This window comes from Phalaenopsis equestris, unplaced genomic scaffold, assembly GCF_001263595.1.
Source record: "Phalaenopsis equestris unplaced genomic scaffold, ASM126359v1 Scaffold000339, whole genome shotgun sequence".
In the NCBI taxonomy this organism is placed as follows: Eukaryota; Viridiplantae; Streptophyta; class Magnoliopsida; order Asparagales; family Orchidaceae; genus Phalaenopsis; species Phalaenopsis equestris.
This window is the reverse complement of record NW_018164781.1, coordinates 297,558-318,148: the sequence shown is the minus strand read 5'-3', so window position 1 is coordinate 318,148 and position 20,591 is coordinate 297,558. Positions and strand designations below refer to the sequence as shown.

Below are 20,591 nucleotides of genomic sequence, written 5' to 3'. Positions count from 1 at the left end.
AACCTCTCATGGCCATAGAAAGTCATGGAGTTCACCTATGTGTGCTTCAGCAAAATTACGGTTCGGGACACCCTACCCGCGCTGCGGTTTATGACGATTGTTGACACTGATTTCTCTAGTGAATGACCTACGAGAATACTTCATTTTGAAGTTATATGACTATATTTCACTCACACAGAGTCTCTTATATCTTCGGGATCGAAAAAAATCTTCTGTCGAGTGTTCCCGGTGAAAATTATGGTTTCGGGCTAGACCGACGCCCCGGGGCCAACCTAGGAGCTCACACACCCAAAATAACTTTTCAGTCTGTCGAGCCCGAGTCCCCAAAGATCTAACACAAGATTTAAAACTTTGACACTCCTAGGCATTGAATAAATGGTGTGTCAAGGCCTCAAACAAGCAAAAAATTGCCACATTTCCAAGAGTTTGTCACCTAGGCGCTGATTGGACGACGTCAATGCCTCAATATGCCTTGTTTGGGGCTTGGCGCCAGGGTGAGCGACGCCTAAACGTCGGCCAGTTTCCAGGTGCGATTTCGAGCCAATTTTTTACGTCGTAAGATGTTGTATAGTCAGGGAACTTGAAAGATGGGTGGGTAATACTCCTTTGCTCTCATCTAGAAGGATCAAATGCCCCCTTTTGATTGACTGGCTTCATTCTTGCCTGTCGGAGGCTGTTGCTCGCCTCTCTCCTCCTTCTTCAGCTGCCATCAGGCCTTGTTGAAAAAGATCTTGGAGAGGACCTCTTGGAGGTTGTGGAGAGGCCATTGGAGAGGCCTCTTGAAGGGAAAACATTGTAGAGGGGGTTCTCTTCCCCTCCACCATCTTCTTCTTGCTCCTCCTCTTCCTCTTCCTTCTATTTTCTCCTAGCTCATCTTCTTCATCTCCGTCCACATTTTGTGAGTGTATGAGAGGGTTTTTTTTAGAAGAAGTTTGGGAGAAAGGCGCTACACTCCTATGCTAGATGAGAGCTTCATCCTTTCTTGGGGGAAGGTCGTCCGAAGATCACCTCATTCTCTCTAACCACTTACTAGCTGAAAGTTTTATACCTTTTGTGTGTTTCCTAGACATTTTCAAATTCAACAAATGCATACAAGTTTGAGTGGTAATAAATTCAGATAAAGCTCACAATCACCTCATATGATATGATAAAAAGTGAATCGTGTTGATCAAACAAGCACATTCCAATTAAATTTAAAAGCGCAGACCATACCGAGAAGTAACAAGAAGTACACTCCAAACAAAACAAAATACGTTTATCTCATTTTTTGATAAGAAGTCACTTACCTTCGCACATCACAACCAGCTTAGTCTATCAATCAAGTCATCAATCTTCTTCGCCAGAGCACATGGATTTTTAAATTATTTTCACATGATTGTAACATAAATTTTAAATTTTGTTTATGTATTAATATCTACGGATTAAGCTAACATACAATGAAGATACTACGATAAAATAAATGGAGGAGAATTGAGTGATATATATATATATATATATATATATATATATAAATTATCCAAAAAAATTTCATCAGCCCCTTGCAAGCTAAAAGCAATATCAGTTGGCAGTAGCTGGTTTAACGGCAAACCTTGATCTACCCGCACCATATGAAATTAACGGACATGATTGTTCCAGTTTTACCTCCTATCCACGATCGATGTCTGGCGAATAATTTCTTCGAAATTCTATCGGTTCGCGAACCCTAGCCAGAACGGAAGAACGGGAAGGGGGGTAAAGTGTATCGGGTCTTCCATCGGGATCTATGGGGTTTTTAGTAACAACTCTAATCTTCCTTGTCGCCGGCGTCATCGCCGCGCTCTTCCTCAGGCTCTGCTGCAATCAAGGCCCCTCCACCAATCTGTAATCCCTTTTTTTCCCTTTCGTCTTTGCATTTATCGTCATTAGATTTTGATTTATATTATAATTTTTTTTTTTATTTGTGAAACTTCGGGGAGTCGTAATGGATATTTACGCTGAGTAGTTTTGAAATATTTTGTGTTTTGCGATTAATTGGCTATGATGACGATCTCGGACAGTACTGCTGTTTCTACTGCTTCTGATCTTGTATAAAAATGTTGGAGATTGTTGTTGGTAGCCATGCCAGGTAGATTGTAGGAGCGGGTTGGGTGCAAGGGATTAGGGATGTATGGAAAGTTTGCATATTTGGCGTGCGTCTGGTTGAGTTTAGAGGATATGGTGAAAATGTTCTTGTAAGTAAATTATCATTTTTGTTGTCACAGTCGGTTTCATATTGAGATTTAGGGGTCTGCTTTGCACCAATAATATTTAGTAAATCTTGTAAGTTAAGTTTTTATAAATTCTGGAGATGTTAAGCCTGAAAATTCTTTGGCAAGTTAGATGCTCAAACTTGTTAAATCCTAATTTTTGTTTGGAAGCTATTTTTTAAGAATTTTCTTACAACGGTACGAGGAAAACAACTTATTGAACATGCAAATCAGTATTGAAGTAATGAATCAAACTGGTTATTTAGTTACCGATGCACCAGTGTGTGAAGCTTTTTATGCATGGTGTAGCAGCTATGTGCTATCTAGAGTGGCATTTGAAATATTAATTAACCCCTTCAGCTCAATTCTATGCAAATTTTATTATGATTTACCATAATGATATTGGCAAAATTCATTGTTTTTAATTGATTTTGTTAGGATTTAGATGTTGCAATTAGATAAATAAGTGTTGTGTCGGTTTATGATTCAAATAAATAATAAAAAACATTGAGCCGGTGCACCTATGGTAAGTTGAAGATTCACAGAGTATGTCAGCGATCGACATCCCTGCTACCTGCTAATATAAAGCGTAATGAAATGACAATTATAGCCAACTACCACTACTGTTTGTGTTATGTTTTTTTGTTATCAGGGGAAGTAGTAATTGTTTAATGATTTCTATAGATTCATCATTTTGTTTTTCTTAGGTTTGGTGGTTGTTTTGTTTCTTTTTCGTCTTAGCATGAATGGTGTTAGTGATTTCATTTTTATTTTATATTTGTCTTTTTTCTTTTAGGATAGAATATTTGAATATAGGTATTCTAAGAGGCAAATCAATGAAATTAACATATATTATGATTCATAGGAAGATAAATATCTTATGCATTCAAGAAATTAAATGAGTTGGAGAAAAGATTAAAACCTTATTTGGAATCACTTTTAGTTTTTTATTTTTGTTTTTATTTTAGCATGCTTTATTTTTGTTTTGTTTTCCGTTTTTAGAAAATGTATTTGATACTATTATGATTTATCGATTTTCAAACATAAAAAATATAAAACATGTTTGGTTGTTTATTTTCTATTTTCTTAAAAAAGAAAAAAAAAAACTATTCTTTTTAAAAAATTAGTTAAACATAATTGACATTCACAAATTTATTTAGACGACCTCGGATGACGAAACAGACTGCGCGTGAATGCTTGGAACATCATTTTTACCTACGGAGGACAGACATGTTGGGGTTTCCTGCATGAATTACTAATGCGCAAGACATATACTTAAAATAAAATAAAAAAAATATTAAAAAGGGTTTTAAAACCTAACTCACGCACGTAGCAGGCAACCCCCTTTTCATTTTAGTGATGTCCTAGCACCTCTTTTTTCACGCTGCTCACTCTCCCCTCTTGGCACAATGCTCCTCACCTCTGTAGCCTCGCTGACCTCCCCTCCGTCGTCGGATCTCCTTATCGTCGCCCACCCAAGCCTCCACTCGTGAGATTCTCAAAGCCTAGCCCCTCTCTTTTGTGAGAAACCGCTCCACCCTCTCTCGGTTCCCTCTCGCACCCAGAGCCCTTCGTCGTTTTTTACTCCTTGCTGGTGAGCGCCAAGCCCGTTGGAAACCCGGAGGGCCCATCACAACTCACATGGTTTTTGCCTCTCACCGTTAGAAAAAAATTATTTTTGAAACAGTTATAGACACGTTTTTTGTGTTTTGGGTGTTTTAAAAACATCAGTGTTTCTTTAAAAATAAAATTAAGAAATAAAACAAAAAAAATGTATAAACAAATATTTTTTTTCTGTTTGTTCCATTTTTTTGTTTTCAAATACAAAATAAAACATAAATGAAAATTTATCCCAAATAGCTCTAAGGAGATCGTTGAAATAAGTTTTAAACTTTAGTATTCAGGTAGGAGTCACATAAGAAATTATGTATGTGTAAACGTGGATAAGTGTTTTAAAGATAATGTTGTAAAAAATTCATAGAATTGGAAATTTAATTATAACCATAAAGTTTGTTGTTGGTAGTAATACTTTTAATGTTATAAGTGTTTATACTCCTCAAGTAGGGTTAAATATAAGTTAAAAAAAAAAATGGAATGACCTAGTAAATGTAATACAAATAATACCTCTTTAATAAAGATTTTTTTTGAAGGAGATTTAAATGGACATGTTATTAGAGTGGTGGGTAATTTTAGAAATATTTATGATTGAGATGATTTTAAAGTCATTAATGAAGAAGGCAAAACATATTAGATTTTGCTTTAGCTTATAATTTTATTATTGCTAATACTTTGTTTTAAAAAAGAGATGAGTATATTGTTAACTATAAGAATGGTTCTAATAAAATATAAATTGATTATTTTCTTATGAGAAAAATAAATCGTCAAGAATTTAAAGATTGCAAGGTTATTCCAATTGAAAATTTAAATACTCAACATCGATTATTAGTTATGGTTTTTAAGCTGAGTAGTTGAAAAATAAAAAAAAATACAGTTAAAAATTGTCATATAATTAGATAGAGTCACCTAAAAGACATAAATAAAATTATTTTTATGAGTAAACTTCAAGATTTTAAGATTTTGGATATTCTTGAAGAAACTAATTCTATGTGGAATGAAGTAGCAAACATTGTATACAAGTGACAAAAAATGGACTTGGAGAATAAAAAAAGAAAGTTTTTATAAATAAAAACAATTAGGGCTAGAATAATAATATGCAAGAAAAGTTTAAATGTAAAAACATAAAGAATTGAGAAAAAATATAAGGTGACGTGTAGAGAGTCCAAGAGAACTATTTGTGACACTAAGAATTATACTTTTAGTGATCTTTATAATAAATTAGATACTATATAGAATGAAAAATATATGTATAAATCAGTCAAAAAATAAATAAATAAAATATTTAGTTCAAGTAAAGTGAAGTAAAAGATGAAAATAAAAAGCGCTTTACTTAGATGAAAGCCTTCAACATTGGTGGGTAAGATATTTTGATAAAATTTTCAATGAAGTTTATGAAAATACGATCGACCTTACTAATTTTAATATCATTAATAATAATAAAGTTTGTTATTTTTATCGTCACATTAGTAAAAAAAAGTTGAAAAAGTTCTAAAGAAAATCAATGGTGGAAAATCAGTAGGAGTTGATGATATTACAATTGAAGTGTGAAATATTTAGAAGATTTGAGAGTTTTTTGACTTACTAATTTTTTAATATTATTTTAAAAGCTAAAAAAAGGTCTGAGAAACGGAGAAAAAGTATTTTGGTCTTCAATTTTTAAGAATAAAGGGGATGCACAAGAATGCTTAAATTATAGAAGAATCAGGTTAATTTGTCATACAGTAAAACTATGGGAGATAGTAATTGAACATAGGCTAAGATGTGATTCAAAGATTTCTCATAATCATCTTGGTTTAATGCCGGACAAGTCTACTATGGAAGCTCTAAGTTTATCGAGAGGTTTGATGGAAAAGTATAGAGAGAGTAAGAGGATCTATATTTTATTTTTATTGATTTAGAAAAAAAATTGCGATAAAGTTCTAAGAGAAGTTTCTTGGAGAGTGCTAGAAAAAAAGTATTGATATGACTTATGTTCAAGTCATTACATATATGTATACTAGATCTGTCACTTGTGTTCGAATAGAAGGAGAATTGACCAAGTATTATCCCATTTCAGCTGATTTATATCAAGGATCAGCTTCAAGCCCATATCTTTTTTGCTTTAGTTATGGATGCTCTTGTTGGACATTTACAGGATGATGTACCTTGGTGTATACTTTTCGCTGATGATATCCTTCTTGTGGATAAGAAAGCGAAAGTGTTCAAGAAAAACTTGAATTATGGAGGTTTAGATTAGAGTCTAAAGGCCTTCATCTGGCCTCCACTTGAGTAGATCTAAAATTGAATACATAGAATGTAATTTAGTGGTAGATCTAGAGGCAAAATGATAACTAAGGGCGATCAAATCATTAAACGGTGTGAACATTTTAGATATTTTAGGTCTATTTTTCAATGTTATAGTGACATAGATGGAGATGTTATTAGTAGAATTCAAGTTTGTTGGATGTAGCAGAGGACTGCATTGAGAGTATTGTGTGATAAAAAGTACTGCTTAGAGTTAAAGGTAAATTTTATAAGATGGTGTTGAGACCTACGATGATTTATTGCATAGAATGTTGGTTTTTCAAAGAGAAGCATAAGGTTAAGTGCTGCTGAGATGAGAATGCTTAGGTGGATGAGTGGCTTGACACTTTGAGACTACTTGTGAAACGAGTGTATTCGTGAAACGGTTGGTGTAGCTTAAGTTTAGACAAGATTAGATAGAGTCGTCTTAGATGGTTTGGTCACTTTAAACGTCGAACATCTGATGAATGGTTAGGAGAGTAGATGTTTTAGATTCCAATTTATGTTAAGAAAGATAGAGGTAGACCTAAGAAGACTCGAGCATATTGTATAAAGAATAATCTCAATTTATTAAAATTAAATGAAAATATGACACTAAATAGGAAAAAATGGAGAAAAATGATTCATGTAGCTGACCCCACTTAGTGGGATAAAAGCTTGTTGTTGTTGTTGCCTTTTCTTTCCCTTATAACTCTTATTTATTGCATTCATTTTTACTTTTCCCCTCTTTCCTCCCCCTCCCCGAGCTAGTCTAAATTGGAATAAACGAGGAGGAATATTGGAGAGTGATGGAAAGAATGGGTGAGAGGAAGAATAAGAAGATAAAAATTGGAGTCTTTATTGAAAATCACATCAAATTTAACCTCCTTTTTTCATGCAGTTAAGGGGCCTATGATCACTTTTGGTTTATGCTTTTTATTTTTTTTAATTTCATTTTGTTTATGTTTTCATTAAAAAAACATGTTTGGAATGATATCACATGTTTGGTTGTTCTTAAAAATGCTTAAAATAAAATTTAAATATTACGCTAATTTGTTTTAAAAAAAAAAGATAAAAATATGCAAAAACACACCAACAAAAATATTTTTAAAATAAAAAAAAAACAAAAGTGATCCCAGACAAGCTAGCATTGATGGCACATTTCCATTTATTAATGGCTTATTTGAGATCACATTTTTTTTTTTTGCCTTAATTTTAAAAAAATCTCTGTTTAGTACCTTTTTTTTGTATGTTTTATTTTTTGTTTTAAAAACAAATTAGCTCTTTTTTTAAAAAAAAACAAATTTGTATATTTTTAAAAACATTCCAAGGAACTAAATGTTGTTTTGAGTATTTTGAAAAATATGCACATTTAGTTAAATAGCCAAACATGTATCGTTTCAAATAAAAAAATAAACAAGACAAAATAAATGTAATATATATATATATATATAAGTGGCCAATAAGTTATGAAATTAGTTACGCCACTCTAGCTTTGTTATTTCTTTTCATATTCGAGTTTAGTGCAACTTAAAGTGCCTTCCTTGGTCAACGGAGAATAGAATCTTCTGAAAGTGCTTTTCTTGTTTATTTTATTCTGACATATCAACAATCATATACTTGTATTTTTGTTGGTGGATATGATTTTTTTTATGCATGTGCTTTGCAGTTTATTTATTTTTTCATTAACTTTGTTTAATTGACAATCTTCAAATTTCTCGATTAACTTGAGGTTGGAGACATATAGCTATAACATATGTTTATTTTAGTTTAAAGCAGCTAGTTGTATATATGTAATTGTTTTTGTTTTTTTTAATTTTTCTTAATGCAGGTTGCATTTTACTTTGGTAATTACGGCTACAATTTGCTGTTGGATGATGTAAGTTCTCACAATGGCCATTATTTATAAATTTTTTTTATATAATCTCAGCAGTTTTGTTCTCTCTAAATTCATCTTAATGGTATCTGCCTCTGTTTCTGTGAGAACATGCATTTCATCTGTCTGATATAGTTTTAAAATCATTTTACCTTAAATAATGAGTAGCCAATTCTGTTTAATTTCAAAAAAGTAAAAGTGGATACTTGCTGAGCATAAATGATGCATCAAACCATATTAAGGCTATTTTGGGTTGGGTAATATCAAATGTTCTGAAGCAATTGAATGATGGAAGCATCATGTAAATTTCAAACTAATTTGATTGTTTAAAATGATGATTTATAGATTTAGTTAAGAAATATTTTAAGTGCTCTTTTAAAACTTGAGTTTTTGAACAGTTCAAATGAGTACAGGCTTCTTTGGTTGTTAATTATATTTAAATGATAGCTTTCACTTCACCACAGTTAACTTACTTTCAATCAGATTAAAAGTTGCATAGCTCTCTGTATAGCCCATTATTATGTTAGTTAGCTGTAGAGGAACTCAGCCTGTAAATTATCTATCCCTTATTTTCTATTACCTTTTTTCTTTTTATTATATTCCTTCTATTTTCAGATTTTGTTTTCTTATTTTGATTCTCTAACTAGAAATATTTGGGCACTAAGCACTTTATGTAAATTTGATATTTAAGATTATTTTGATCCGCCCTACCTTGCATTGCAATTGGATCAATGATAATTGATAAATCTTTGCAAGAAATTGATCCACTGAGAAATGCTCTTCTTGCACAAGTGAAACAGTTATTTTGGTCTTTTAAAAGGGCATTTACATGAAGAGCACATAATTCTTTTGTTTTTACATATTTCAGCTTAAACTTTAATATTCAATCACATGACACTTAGATCTTTAACATCACATAAAAAATCGGACTATTACCTCTTTTTTAAATTGAAATGCACCTTTTCATGCATAGGATTAAAGCAATGAAGTGCCATGTATGTAAATATGAAAGCTTAGTTGTGAGATATGTAAATACATAAGAATGGTGTGCTACACATGTAAATTTCTCTTTTTAAAAATATAAAGGAAATGTTGTAAATCTCTAAAGGCACGATGTTCCTGAAGGATAGGTTGTATGTGATTCCTCCCCTAACTAATTTAAACTGTGCTTATGATAGATGAATTTTTCTTGGCAACAGGTGCTCATTTAATTATGGAAAAATTTTTGTGAATTTCTCGTGGATTTATTAATAAATTTTCTTTCAAAAAGATCATGCTACAGTTTGCAGTTACTTTTCACTTAAATCTTCATTCCATTGAAAGACTTGCTTTGGTATGATGGATATTTGAATAATTACGTTCTTTCTAGAGGAGTTATGAAACCTCATCTTCTTATCTTCTTTTTTTTTTAAACTCGGCTCATTTTAATTATTCTTGGTTGAAATCCAAATAAGCGGATTTTATGTTTTTTAGACTTAATTCTTGTACTTGCATGAACATCAGGTCAATGCGTCTACAACTAAGGGAATTAACAACAATTCCACTCATTCATGAGGGTCAATTAAGAGCTAAAGGATTTACTAAAAATTTTGTCATTTTTTTTAGAGAGGCAGTGCCAGAGGAATAGATATTCAAAGGAAGGAGAGGGAACGAGCGGGGGGAGGGGGGTAGAGAGTGGTGGTGAGTAGAAGCTGAAGGAGAGAGTGGGCAGATACATGAAATATGTGGATGAAATTTTGGCAGAGCGAAGGAAAGAGAAATTTGTGTATCAATTAACCGATGACTTCAATAAATATTCACAATCTTTAAGGTCTTATTTATAGAAAAACTTGTTAGAATAACTGCAAAAATATTGATAAATAAATAATTTGATCAATGAACAAATTAAATGAACTGAAAACAATTTAAACAATTCAAAAGCAAAAAAAAAAGGAGCATAATTGAAATGTTTCTAATTCACAGACTAAAAATTTTAACCAGTCTTATATTTGGTGTCACTCATATTTTGTGATTTGGTGGCCCCTATCAGGTTCACGAGAATAATAGGACATTTCAAAAAAAAAAAAAAAGCCAATAACCACTCCTGAAGAATAATGTGACATTTCAAAAAAAAATTTAAAATAATAAAGTCTAAATATTGTAAACTCAATCAACAATTTCAATAACTCCATGAAATCTCCAGCCAGCATGAATTTATAGCTATGAACAACACTTTTTAGTAGTTTTAATCTTTTGTTGGTTGATTTCTCATCATTTGGAAGAGATCAAATTATCAGAGAATATGGATTGGGGCATGAGAAAATGCACTTTTTAACATTAATTTAGAACTGTTTAGATTGAAATGTTTCTTAGATAAAGTACAAATATTTGAGATTATCTGTTGTGGAAATATTATAATTGAGGGTGTTTACAAAATAGATAACTAATATTTTACTAATAATTGCTCTAAAAACTTTATTCATGAGTTACATAAATGTATTAAGGGTTTGGAAATACCATGTGACATTATTACCGTTCATATCGACCATCATATAATTTAAAAGTTGCCTTTTCACACAATTTTATGAAAAAGTTGGATTTGCTGGTAACCGGTTATAATATAAAGTTTTTAGATGAGTAAGGATCCTGTGATCATACATAACATATCCTCCGAGCAAGGATTGTAATCAGTAGCACTTTTATTTTAAATGAAGTTGTTAACAAAAAAAAGGGCTAAAAATTTTCTAATAATTGATTTAAAATTGAAGTAATGATTTACATGAAGTATTACACTTGTTGTAAAGACTAAATGATTATTAATATTCATACAAATTATTAGGTGTTTTAAGTTATGTTTCCCTCATTTCAATAATGGATTTAGATTTGCATATAAGTTGTTTTGTTTTCTTGGGGAATGAGGATCCTATGATCATATTTAGCATATCATCCAAATGTAAAATCTAGAACCCATATTTAATTGTGGTGTTGTTGATAGTTCTGCCATCAGTTCACATTCTCGAATATGCATTCTTTTTTTAAGGTCAGTAGTCCAAATACAAAAGATGTACTTTGACTTGTGTATTTAACCTATTGTTGCGAGTCCGTCACTTTGTTTTTTCAATTAAATATATTTTGTTAGGTTCATCGTATTGCGAAGAAGATTTATTAATTTAAATAAAGATTAATTGTATGTCAAACTTCATGCATTGAGGTTAACTCTTCAAGGACTTTAATTGATTTTAGATATTGAGGCTCTGCCTAGCTCTTAGTAGCTTCAATAGGATCATCCTATTGCAAAGAAGATTTATTAATTTAAATAAAGATTAATTGTATGTCAAACTTCATGCGTTGGGTTAACTCTTCAAGGACTTCCATTGGTTTTAGATATTGAGGCATGCTAAGCGTTTAGTAGCTACAATAGGTATTTGTTATTCAATGAACTTAGTGGAGTTTTGTTTGGTGGTTAAAAACTTGACAAAACTTGGTTCTCGACCATTTTTACAATTTTCCTTTATGTTAGGATTCTCAATCAACCTTTCCCCATATCTTTAGACACCTGTTGATGTAAAACCACCATGGTAAGATTTGTGTCAAAATCTTCTAGCTGTATTAAGAGAGTCATTAAGTGTTTTATGTGTAATAATTTCACCTACGTACATTATAGGTTTGATGGATGAGTTTTTTCCCAACATAAAACTACACAAAACAATTAAATTAGATCGCACAAAGCTTCCAAATAATTTATGGTATTCTACAAAGTACATTTGAATGAGTAGTTTTTCATATATTTGAGATTAGCTAACTAAGAAAACAGTGTCAAATTCTTAGACAATAGTGAAAGATGCACACAAAGGGAGGGAGAATCTCCTTGAATTTATACTCGATGTTGTCAGTTCTCGTATGAGAATAGAATTTGTTACTATTTTGAGGCAAGTCTTCACAAAGCGTGCTTTTTTTCAGAAAATTAAAATCTGAGTCCTTTTTAGCTGGCAATCCACAATGCATGTGAGTATCCCTTGGGATTTTTTTTCTTATTTTTTTTTTGAAAATTTGAGAATTAATCAAAAGCTTCTAGCCTCTCTTTTTTATTTTTTTGTCTTTCATAAAAGATCACAACAATGTTTCCCTCCAAGTTTGGCTTTATTTTTTACCTCATGTGCGAGTTTCTCTCTTTTTCTTGCCAGTTTGGCAAAGGTTGGCAAGACGAGCACTGAGGTGATTCCTTTAGCGGTTGAACATTCCTTTGTTCTTTCCCTTCTTTTTTTTCCTTCTATAACTAGCTGTGGTGCTCTTGGGTTATTGCTTCATCTTCTTGGACTGCGGGTCTTGTTCATATTGTTGTTGGTGCATAATTGCTTATAGTGTTATTGTTACCTTTGTCCGTACAAGCAGAGTTCCATGATTCCTATTCATCACAAACTACTACGGAGATGTCATTTCAAACTATTTTTTCTGTCATCCTTGAAGAAAGTTATTGCTTCCTCTTGAGAAGCCCACGTGTTATTATTTTCTAAAATAAATGACAAATATCTAAAAATATCACATTTCACGGAGCTCCATCAATGTAAATCTTAAAAATAAAAAAATTGACTTTGATACTCCATGCATAATGAACATATAATTTTTAGTCCATAACAAATTATGACGGCTTAGGTGATGAATGATAGACAATCATAATCTTTTGATCTAAGGAATAGAGGCAGAGTTCATTATTTGAATCAATAATGTCTTTATCAACTGGTTTTTGGTCATTAGATTGAGATTGATGACCTCATCTCAACTAGTTGTCTATGGCCATTAGAACAATTTCTAGATTTGCTTGTTGCACCCTTGGATGTTCTATGATAGTGTAACCTTTTTTAGTAGTAAGAATTTGTCTTCTTTATGAGTGACTTCCTTTTAAGTTGTAATATCCGATAATACAAGTTTGCATGTCCTTTCAGTTTAAAGTGACGAAAATAAGTTTTTTTATATGGAATAATTACGTGCATAGCAGTTGAAATTTTGCTATTTACAAAACTAGCACCTGTCATTTTTTTAAACAATCAAACTAGTGCATTTATGTGTCCCAAGATCAAACCATCGGAAATTTGATAAAAATGACAAAATATGGGTTTGGGGTTTTTGATATTCCTCTGAACAAAATCAGCAAACAAACTATGACGAAACGACAATAGATAGGTGGAAGAAACACAAACAAGGTCTACTCTTATGAAAATAAAAAACAAGAGACAAAGATGATCTAATTTCAAGAGGTAGATTGTCTCTCCCACACCCTAGACGTCGCTAGGAACACCACAAGAAAAAATAAAACAACAACCAAACAAAAATATGCTTAAAAAAACAAACCCTAGGTTCCTCCCTTTAATCTTTTCAACAACATTTGAAAACTTTTCTTTCCTACTTTCCCTCCAAACCTCCTTTAATTTCTTCTTCTTGAATATGTAATTAAACCTCTCATGGTCCCCGCTAGCTCCTTTCCCTTTTCTGCCACATGGTTATGCCCCTTTACTTCCTCTCGCGAATAGGACCGGCCAGGCCGGTCGGTGCTTTGGCTTTCAACCGTTCCAAGAGGGACCGGTCTAGGGTGGTGTAACAGGAGTGACATTACTCCCCAAAGAAGTGCCTTGTCCTCAAGGTGGAATGATGGAAATTGCTTGTGAATCACCTTGTAAGGTTTCCATGTTGATTCATAGTTCGATAGTCCTTTCCACTTAAACAATACATTCTTTGTTCCACTTGTTCCTCGACGCACTCCTTCGATCTCTAGCGGCTCCAGAATCACTTCCAAGTCTTCCATCAATGTCCGCGCTAATCTCGATGAGGGTGTATGATCTCCAATCACACGTCCCAGCTGTGATACATGAAAGACTAGGTGTGGTGTGGACGATGGTGGTAACTTCAAATTGTAAGCCATTACCCCAACTCGTGTCATAATCTCATAAGACCCAAAGTATCGTACTGGCAATTTCTTGCTTGTCTCCCTAGCCGATATCTTATGTCGGTAGAACTGCAACTTCAAGAATACTATGTCTCCTGGCTCAAATTGCACCTCCCTCTTGTGGCCACCTGCATTCCTTTTCATGATTTGTTGAGCTCTCAATAAATGCCCCTCGAGTTCTGCTAGTGTCATGTCCCTCTCCTCCAAGTACTGATCGACACTGGATACCAGTGTGGTACTATGCCCATAATGTATCATGTGAGGTGGATTCTGCCCATACAATATCTTGAATGTGATTGTCTATGCAGCGTTGTGGTACGAAATATTATACAATTATTTGACCCATGCAATCCACTTGGCCCATAGCTTCAGTGTATCATATACAAAACAACACAAACATGTCTTCACACTCCTATTGACCACCTTCATCTTTCTATCCGTCTGGGGATGATATGTTGTGCTTTTTTTAAGGATTGTCATTTGCAACATGAATAGCTCTTTTCAGAAGTGGCTGAGAAACACCTTTCCCTATTCGATACAATCGATTTCGACACCCAGTGCAAACAAACCACTTCCAGGATAAACACTGTCACAACTGAGGTCGCAGTGTAAGGATGTTGTAAGGGAATGAAATGTGCATACTTAGGAGATCCACAACCACTATGATCACCATGGACCCTTTTGACTGTGGCAACCCCTCTATAAAATATATCGTCACTTCTTACCAAACATTCCCTGGTAATGCTAATTGTTGTGGTAACCCTCCTGGTGTCGTGGTCAAGTACTTGTGTTGATGACACACATCACATTTTGCCACCATATCCTATAAGTCTCTGCGCATCTCCGCCCAATAAAGCTCTACTGTCAGACGATTGTAGGCCTTCTGTACTCTTGAGTTTTCCTCGATCGCACTGCTATGAAACTCTTGTAATAATCTGGGAATAAATTCTGACGTCTTGGATAGCATGAATCGCCCTTGGTGGAGCGGTTGTTGTCCGCTCAATGCATGTTTTGGATGATTGTTCGGATCCTGTAGTAACTTTGCTCTTATTTTCCTCGGCTACTCATCACTTTCGTTCTCCTGTCTCAATGCTTCCCAATCTTGGATCAAGGGTGTCGATAGGGATGTCAACTGGTGTTTCTCCACCTTTCTTGACAATTCGTCAGTTGCCTTATTCTCCCATTCTGGTCGATATTGAATCTTGAATTCATACATCAATAGCTTGGATAGCTATCTCTGATGCTCCTCAGTCACCATCCTCTGCTCCAAAAGATATTTTAAACTTCTCTGATCCATCACAATGAAAAAATTTCGTCCCAACAGGTAGGGCCTCCACTTTTGAATGGCCAAGATAATGACCATCAATTCTCGTTCATATAATGACTTTAACCGCGCTTTGACCATAAGAACCTGGTTGAAGTAGGCAATCGACCGCTGATTTTGCATGAGCAATACTCCCAATTCGTATCATGACGCATCCGTCTCTACCACAAATGGTTTATTGAAATCTGTAAGTGCTAATACTGGTATGCTAGTCATGACTATCTTAAGATGTTCAAATACCTGGTTGCTGCTTCCCTCTATTTGAAATTGTCTTTCTTCAATTACTCTGTCAGTGGACATGCTCTAGTGTCTTATCCTCTCACGAACTTCCGGTAGTGTCCTGTGAAACCCAAGAATCCTCTCAATTCCTTCGAGCTCCTCAGTTAGGGTCAATCAACCATAATCTCGATCTTGGACTGATCCATTGCTACCCCAGTTCTGATCACCACTTGACCTAGGTACACCTGCAACTGTGCAAATGAATTTTTCTTCAAGTTGGCATACAACTGGTGCTCCCTTAATGTCTCCAAGACCGTCCTTAGGTGCCCCACATGCTCTATCTTTGTACAGCTATAAATTAGAACATCATCAAAGAAAATCAGGGTAACATCCGGACGTAAGGTTGACAAACACTATTCATGAGGGGTTAAAATGTCGTCGAGGCATTGGTGAGACCAAACTACATCACTAAGAACTCATAATGTCATTCATGTGTCCTGAATGATGTCTTCTGCACATCTGTTGGATTCGTCATGATTTGGAGGTATCCTGATTTAAGATTAATTTTTGAGAAAATGACTGTCCTATAAAGCTCATCCAGTAACTCATCAATCACAAAATAGGAAACTTGTCTAACACCGTCTCCTTGTTCAAAGCCTGGTAGTTTACACAGAATCTCTAACTATTATCTTTTTCCTTATTAACTTTTTTCTTCACCAACAGGGCAGGACTGGAAAAAGTGCTCAGACTAGGCCTGATAATCTTGGCCTGGAGTATCTCTCAGATCAGTTTCTTTATTGCATCCTTTTGAATCTGGGGCACCTTTATGGTCTAACGATGATGGAGGAACACTCTTCTTCAAGGAAATAGCATGCTCGTGCTTCCTCGGGATAGGTAACCCGCTTAGCTGTTCGAAGACACCCGTAAACTGTTGTAGGAGTTGCTGGACCTCTTCAGGAAACTCTGCCATCTCTGAATCTCAAATCTCTTCAATGCTTTGCAACTTCACCAAGTAGCCCGATCCTGCTCCCCGTATCGACTTGGCCATGGTTTTGAGCGACACCATGGTTTTGCATAAATTAGCATCTTCTCTTAGCATCACCTTCCTTCCATTCACTTGGAACTTCATCGTCAAGGACTTTCAATACACCTTCATCTCCCCCAATGTTCGCAACCACTTCATCCCCAAAATCACAACTCTGCTGCCCAAGCCTAAAGGAAGGAAAACTTCCACCATTTGTAGGGCATGTAGTGTCAGAACCAACCCCTTGCAGATTCTCTGACTTTACTCCACCTTCCCGTCCCCATCATGATGCAGAAGCTCCCTGTAGTCACCAGCTTCAACCCTCGCTTCTTCACAACCTGATTTGAGATAAAGTTATGTGTGGTCTCGCTATCCGCCAACGCCACAATCGGCTGTTCCCCGATCCATTCCCCAACCTTCATGGTGTGATTCGGGGTAAATTCCACCACCAAATTGAGGGACATCTCTGCTACATCTAAGTGCAGATGCTCCCCTTCCACTGCTTCCTTTTATGATTCCTCACTCTCTGTATACTCCTCATGAACTAACATAATCTGAATGACGCGCTCTTTGCAATCATGTCCTAAGGCATATTTCTTATCACAATAGTAACACAATTCTTTTGCTCATTTATCCTGGACTTTTGTATCTGTGAGGCGCTTGAAACTACCCCCGCGACGGTGTCTTGTATTTTTCTTTCTTCGATGTCTCTTTATGAAATGACACTATCTGGGTTCTCGGTGTCGTGGCTATCCCTCTTGTAGAATCCTTCGGTTTTGCCATCTTTAGTAATCTTCTTCACATGTTTCTTATCTTCCATCATCTGGGTGAGCTCCATAATTTCTCTCAATCCTCATGGTCTCAAGGGTTGGATGACTACTCATATGTCGAGCTTTAGTTTTTCAAGAAGTTCTCTTACGGTCCTGCTTCAAAAATCCCTCTCAATCTTCCTGACAAAAGTTTGAACTTCTCCTGGTATTCCATAACCGTCCCCTCCTAAGTTAGAGCATCGAATTGCTCATGCAGGTCTCATTCTCGAATGACTCAGAAGCACTCCAACAAGCAATATTCAAACTTCTCTTATGAGTGCATCAGATACCTTGCCTCCGTCCACTGGAATCACGCTAAAGCCTTTTCCTCCAACATAATCCCGTTGTCACGAGCCTCTCTTTCTCAGTTAACCCATTGATTGCAAAGCACCACTTCATCTGATACAACCATCAATGTGCATCCTCCCCTTAGAAGACTGACATATTTAGTTTTCTAACCCTTGCATCTCCACCCCAACCTCTTCTTCCTCTGGTATTTCCCCCCACGTATCTATGGTGGAACTCCCTCTTTCGGTCATAAGCATATCCCACTCTCGAATCACTCCTTCCTCCATCGTACTCTTCCGTGTCCTTTACACCTTTCTCCAATTTTCGGCACATTCCCTTCAATTAGAAGTTTTCACTTCCCCTCCTATCGTAGTCCTCGGTGGACGCTCGTCCTGCTAGATGTTGTCTTTCCTTTCCTTTTGACCTGGCCACAGATTCCCTGATCAACTTGTGGTTAGGATTTGCAACTGGAGTGATCGACACGACCTTGGCCTGTATCTCCATGACATTTCTCCCATGCTCTCAAATTCATCATCCGTTCGACTTTTAATGGAAGAGAATCAATCCTCCATGGTGGCGAAACTCTCTTCTATTCTCAATCTGATTTGTCCAACCTCTTCTACTAGCACATCCACTTTTTTTACTGACATCCCACCAAGATTTTTGTTTTGATATCAATTTGATACGCATCAGAACCAAAATCAGCGAACAAACCACGATGAAACGACAATAAATAGGTGAAAGAAATACAAACAAGGGTTGTTTTGATGAAAATTAAAAGAAAACAAACAAGATACAAGGATGATCTACTTTCGAGAGGTAGATCATCTCTCCCTCACCCTAGATGTCGCTAGAACACCACAACAAGAAAAAAAACAAAACATTCATGAAAAAAATAAACCTTGTATTCTTCCCTTTAATAGAATCATTCCAACAACATTTGAAAACTTTTCTTTCCCACTTTCCCTCCAAACCTCCTCTCCTTGAATATGTAATTAAGCCTCTCGTGGTCCCGACCTACTCCTTTACCTTTTTCTGCCGCAGCAAGGTTATGCCCTTTTGCTTTCTCTTGCGAACAGGACCGGCCAGGCAGGCCGGTGCTTTGGCTTTCGAACGGTCGGGGTCGGGGTAAAAATTTTATAGTGAAATTTGATATTTGAGTGAAAAATAAAAAAGAAATCTATGAAAGGGGATCTGATTTTGTGAATAGCAAAATTTTTAGTGCTCTGTATGAAATCGCCCCTTTCTATATTTGGCTCCTTCTGGTTGCTCCTCTTTGATCTTTTTGACTTTTGTTGCTGACTTAGTTTCTAACGTCTATCACATTAGCTTTTGAGCTACTCTCTGCATTAGAGACTCACATTGGCAGGAGAATGTGCATTGCTTTCTAAAAGTTGTATATGCTCTATATTTGAACGCTCCCTGCTACTGTTTCCTGCTTAATATATAGTGTTTTTTTCTGCTCAATATTTTTCATTTTGTTTGTAAATATCAGAAAACCTTACAATTTAACTAGAATATTTCCTTGCGCGAGATCTAATGTTTTTTTTTAAATGTTTTAGGATGGTAAATCCATTTTGTCAACTTGATGTAGATCAATGGGATTCAAGTATTTGATTAGTCTCAAGTTTATTGAATAAGTAATCATCTAAAATTGAAGACGGCCCATACAAGTTCCAATTGTTTTATTTCTTCATGAACAACTAAGGATATGCTACGGGGTTTTGTATACGTACGACTGTTCTTATGTATTTATGTATTTAACACTTAAATTTTAATAATTTACTTATACACCACTCAAATCTTGGACTTCAGATAAAAAATACTACTCAATAACTTTTTAAAAGTGATATGTACCTTTTCATCCATATTCTTTTAGTGTGATTGCAAAACCAAAAGTGTCATATAATACTACTCTTATTAGCTTTTTAAAAGTGATATGTACCTTTTCATCCATATGCTTTTAGTGTGATTGCAAAACCAAAAGTGTCATATATGTATATGTTAAAATTTAGGTTTTAATATGCAAGTACATAAGAGTTGCGTGCTATGTATGTAAATTCCCCATATGTTATTTGCACAATCCTTTTTGGAAGTGTTCATACATTTTTCTTATAGAAGTAATGAAAGCTTAGGCTTTTAAAAATGTAAAAATTTTTAGCCCCACCATAGATTCAATCATGAGTTTGCACTATATTATGTTTTTATGTTAGAAATGTCCTTTTTATGAGAAAAAACTAGTGTAAAATGTCAGATTTGGGATAATAAGTATCAATTTTAGCTATATATTACTTGAGTTATAGTTTAATCCAGGTCGGCTAAAACAAACCTATGAGAAAATGATGGTAGCTTACAAGTCCAAATCCTTGCAAGTAAAAATGATGCTCCCTACCTCGTTATATTACTGATTACTTTATGTTGAACTTTCCATTTTTTTTTTCAGTGAAAAACCATTGGAATTATTTGGGTTAATGCTAAATATGTGCATCCTTTAAAATTTTTCCTGGCTTTTACCTCTCCGAAATGATGGGTCTCTACGTGTGCATTACTTCTGGAACTTCTTTTTTGATTAGTAAATTTAATGGCATGATATTTGAAGGTTTCTAAAATTAAAATAGACTCTTTTTTGTAAATTTTTGTAAAATTGTAGGAATATCTAGCATTTTTGTGAGATTTTTGTCTTAGAAAAGCATTCTGTATTGCAATATATTGACGTGTAAATAGGTAGCTTGATTTGCTTTTAATGTGTCTTGATAGAAATTAGGTTAATTGTGCTGGATCAACGAGTTGCATCTCTCTTAGTTTTTGCACCATCTCTGGGGTTAGTAAAATTTTAGCATAATCAGCGGATAGATTTGGTTTCATTATGAACTATTATTTTAGTGTATATTGACACATTTTTCTCCCACCAAAAAGAATAAAAAAGGTTAAGGCACTGTAGTTGACTTGCTGAATATTGAATGATCATCCAACAATTGATTGGTTGTCTTACAAAAGACTGGTTAATGCACTGAGAAATTCATAGTT

At 34.7% G+C, this 20,591-nt stretch overlaps 1 protein-coding gene across 1 annotated transcript in view; it reads left to right on the top strand.

The window, feature by feature from the left end:
• Positions 1–1,597: 1,597 nt before the first annotated feature.
• Positions 1,598–20,591, top strand: part of LOC110025861 (V-type proton ATPase subunit e1-like) — a 25,243-nt gene continuing 6,249 nt past the window's right edge. Inside the window, exons 1-2 of the mRNA XM_020726536.1 lie at positions 1,598–1,860; positions 7,936–7,983. Coding sequence (XP_020582195.1) covers positions 1,763–1,860; positions 7,936–7,983 — 146 coding nt within the window. The 5' untranslated portion in view covers positions 1,598–1,762. The remainder of the gene's footprint in view (positions 1,861–7,935; positions 7,984–20,591) is intronic.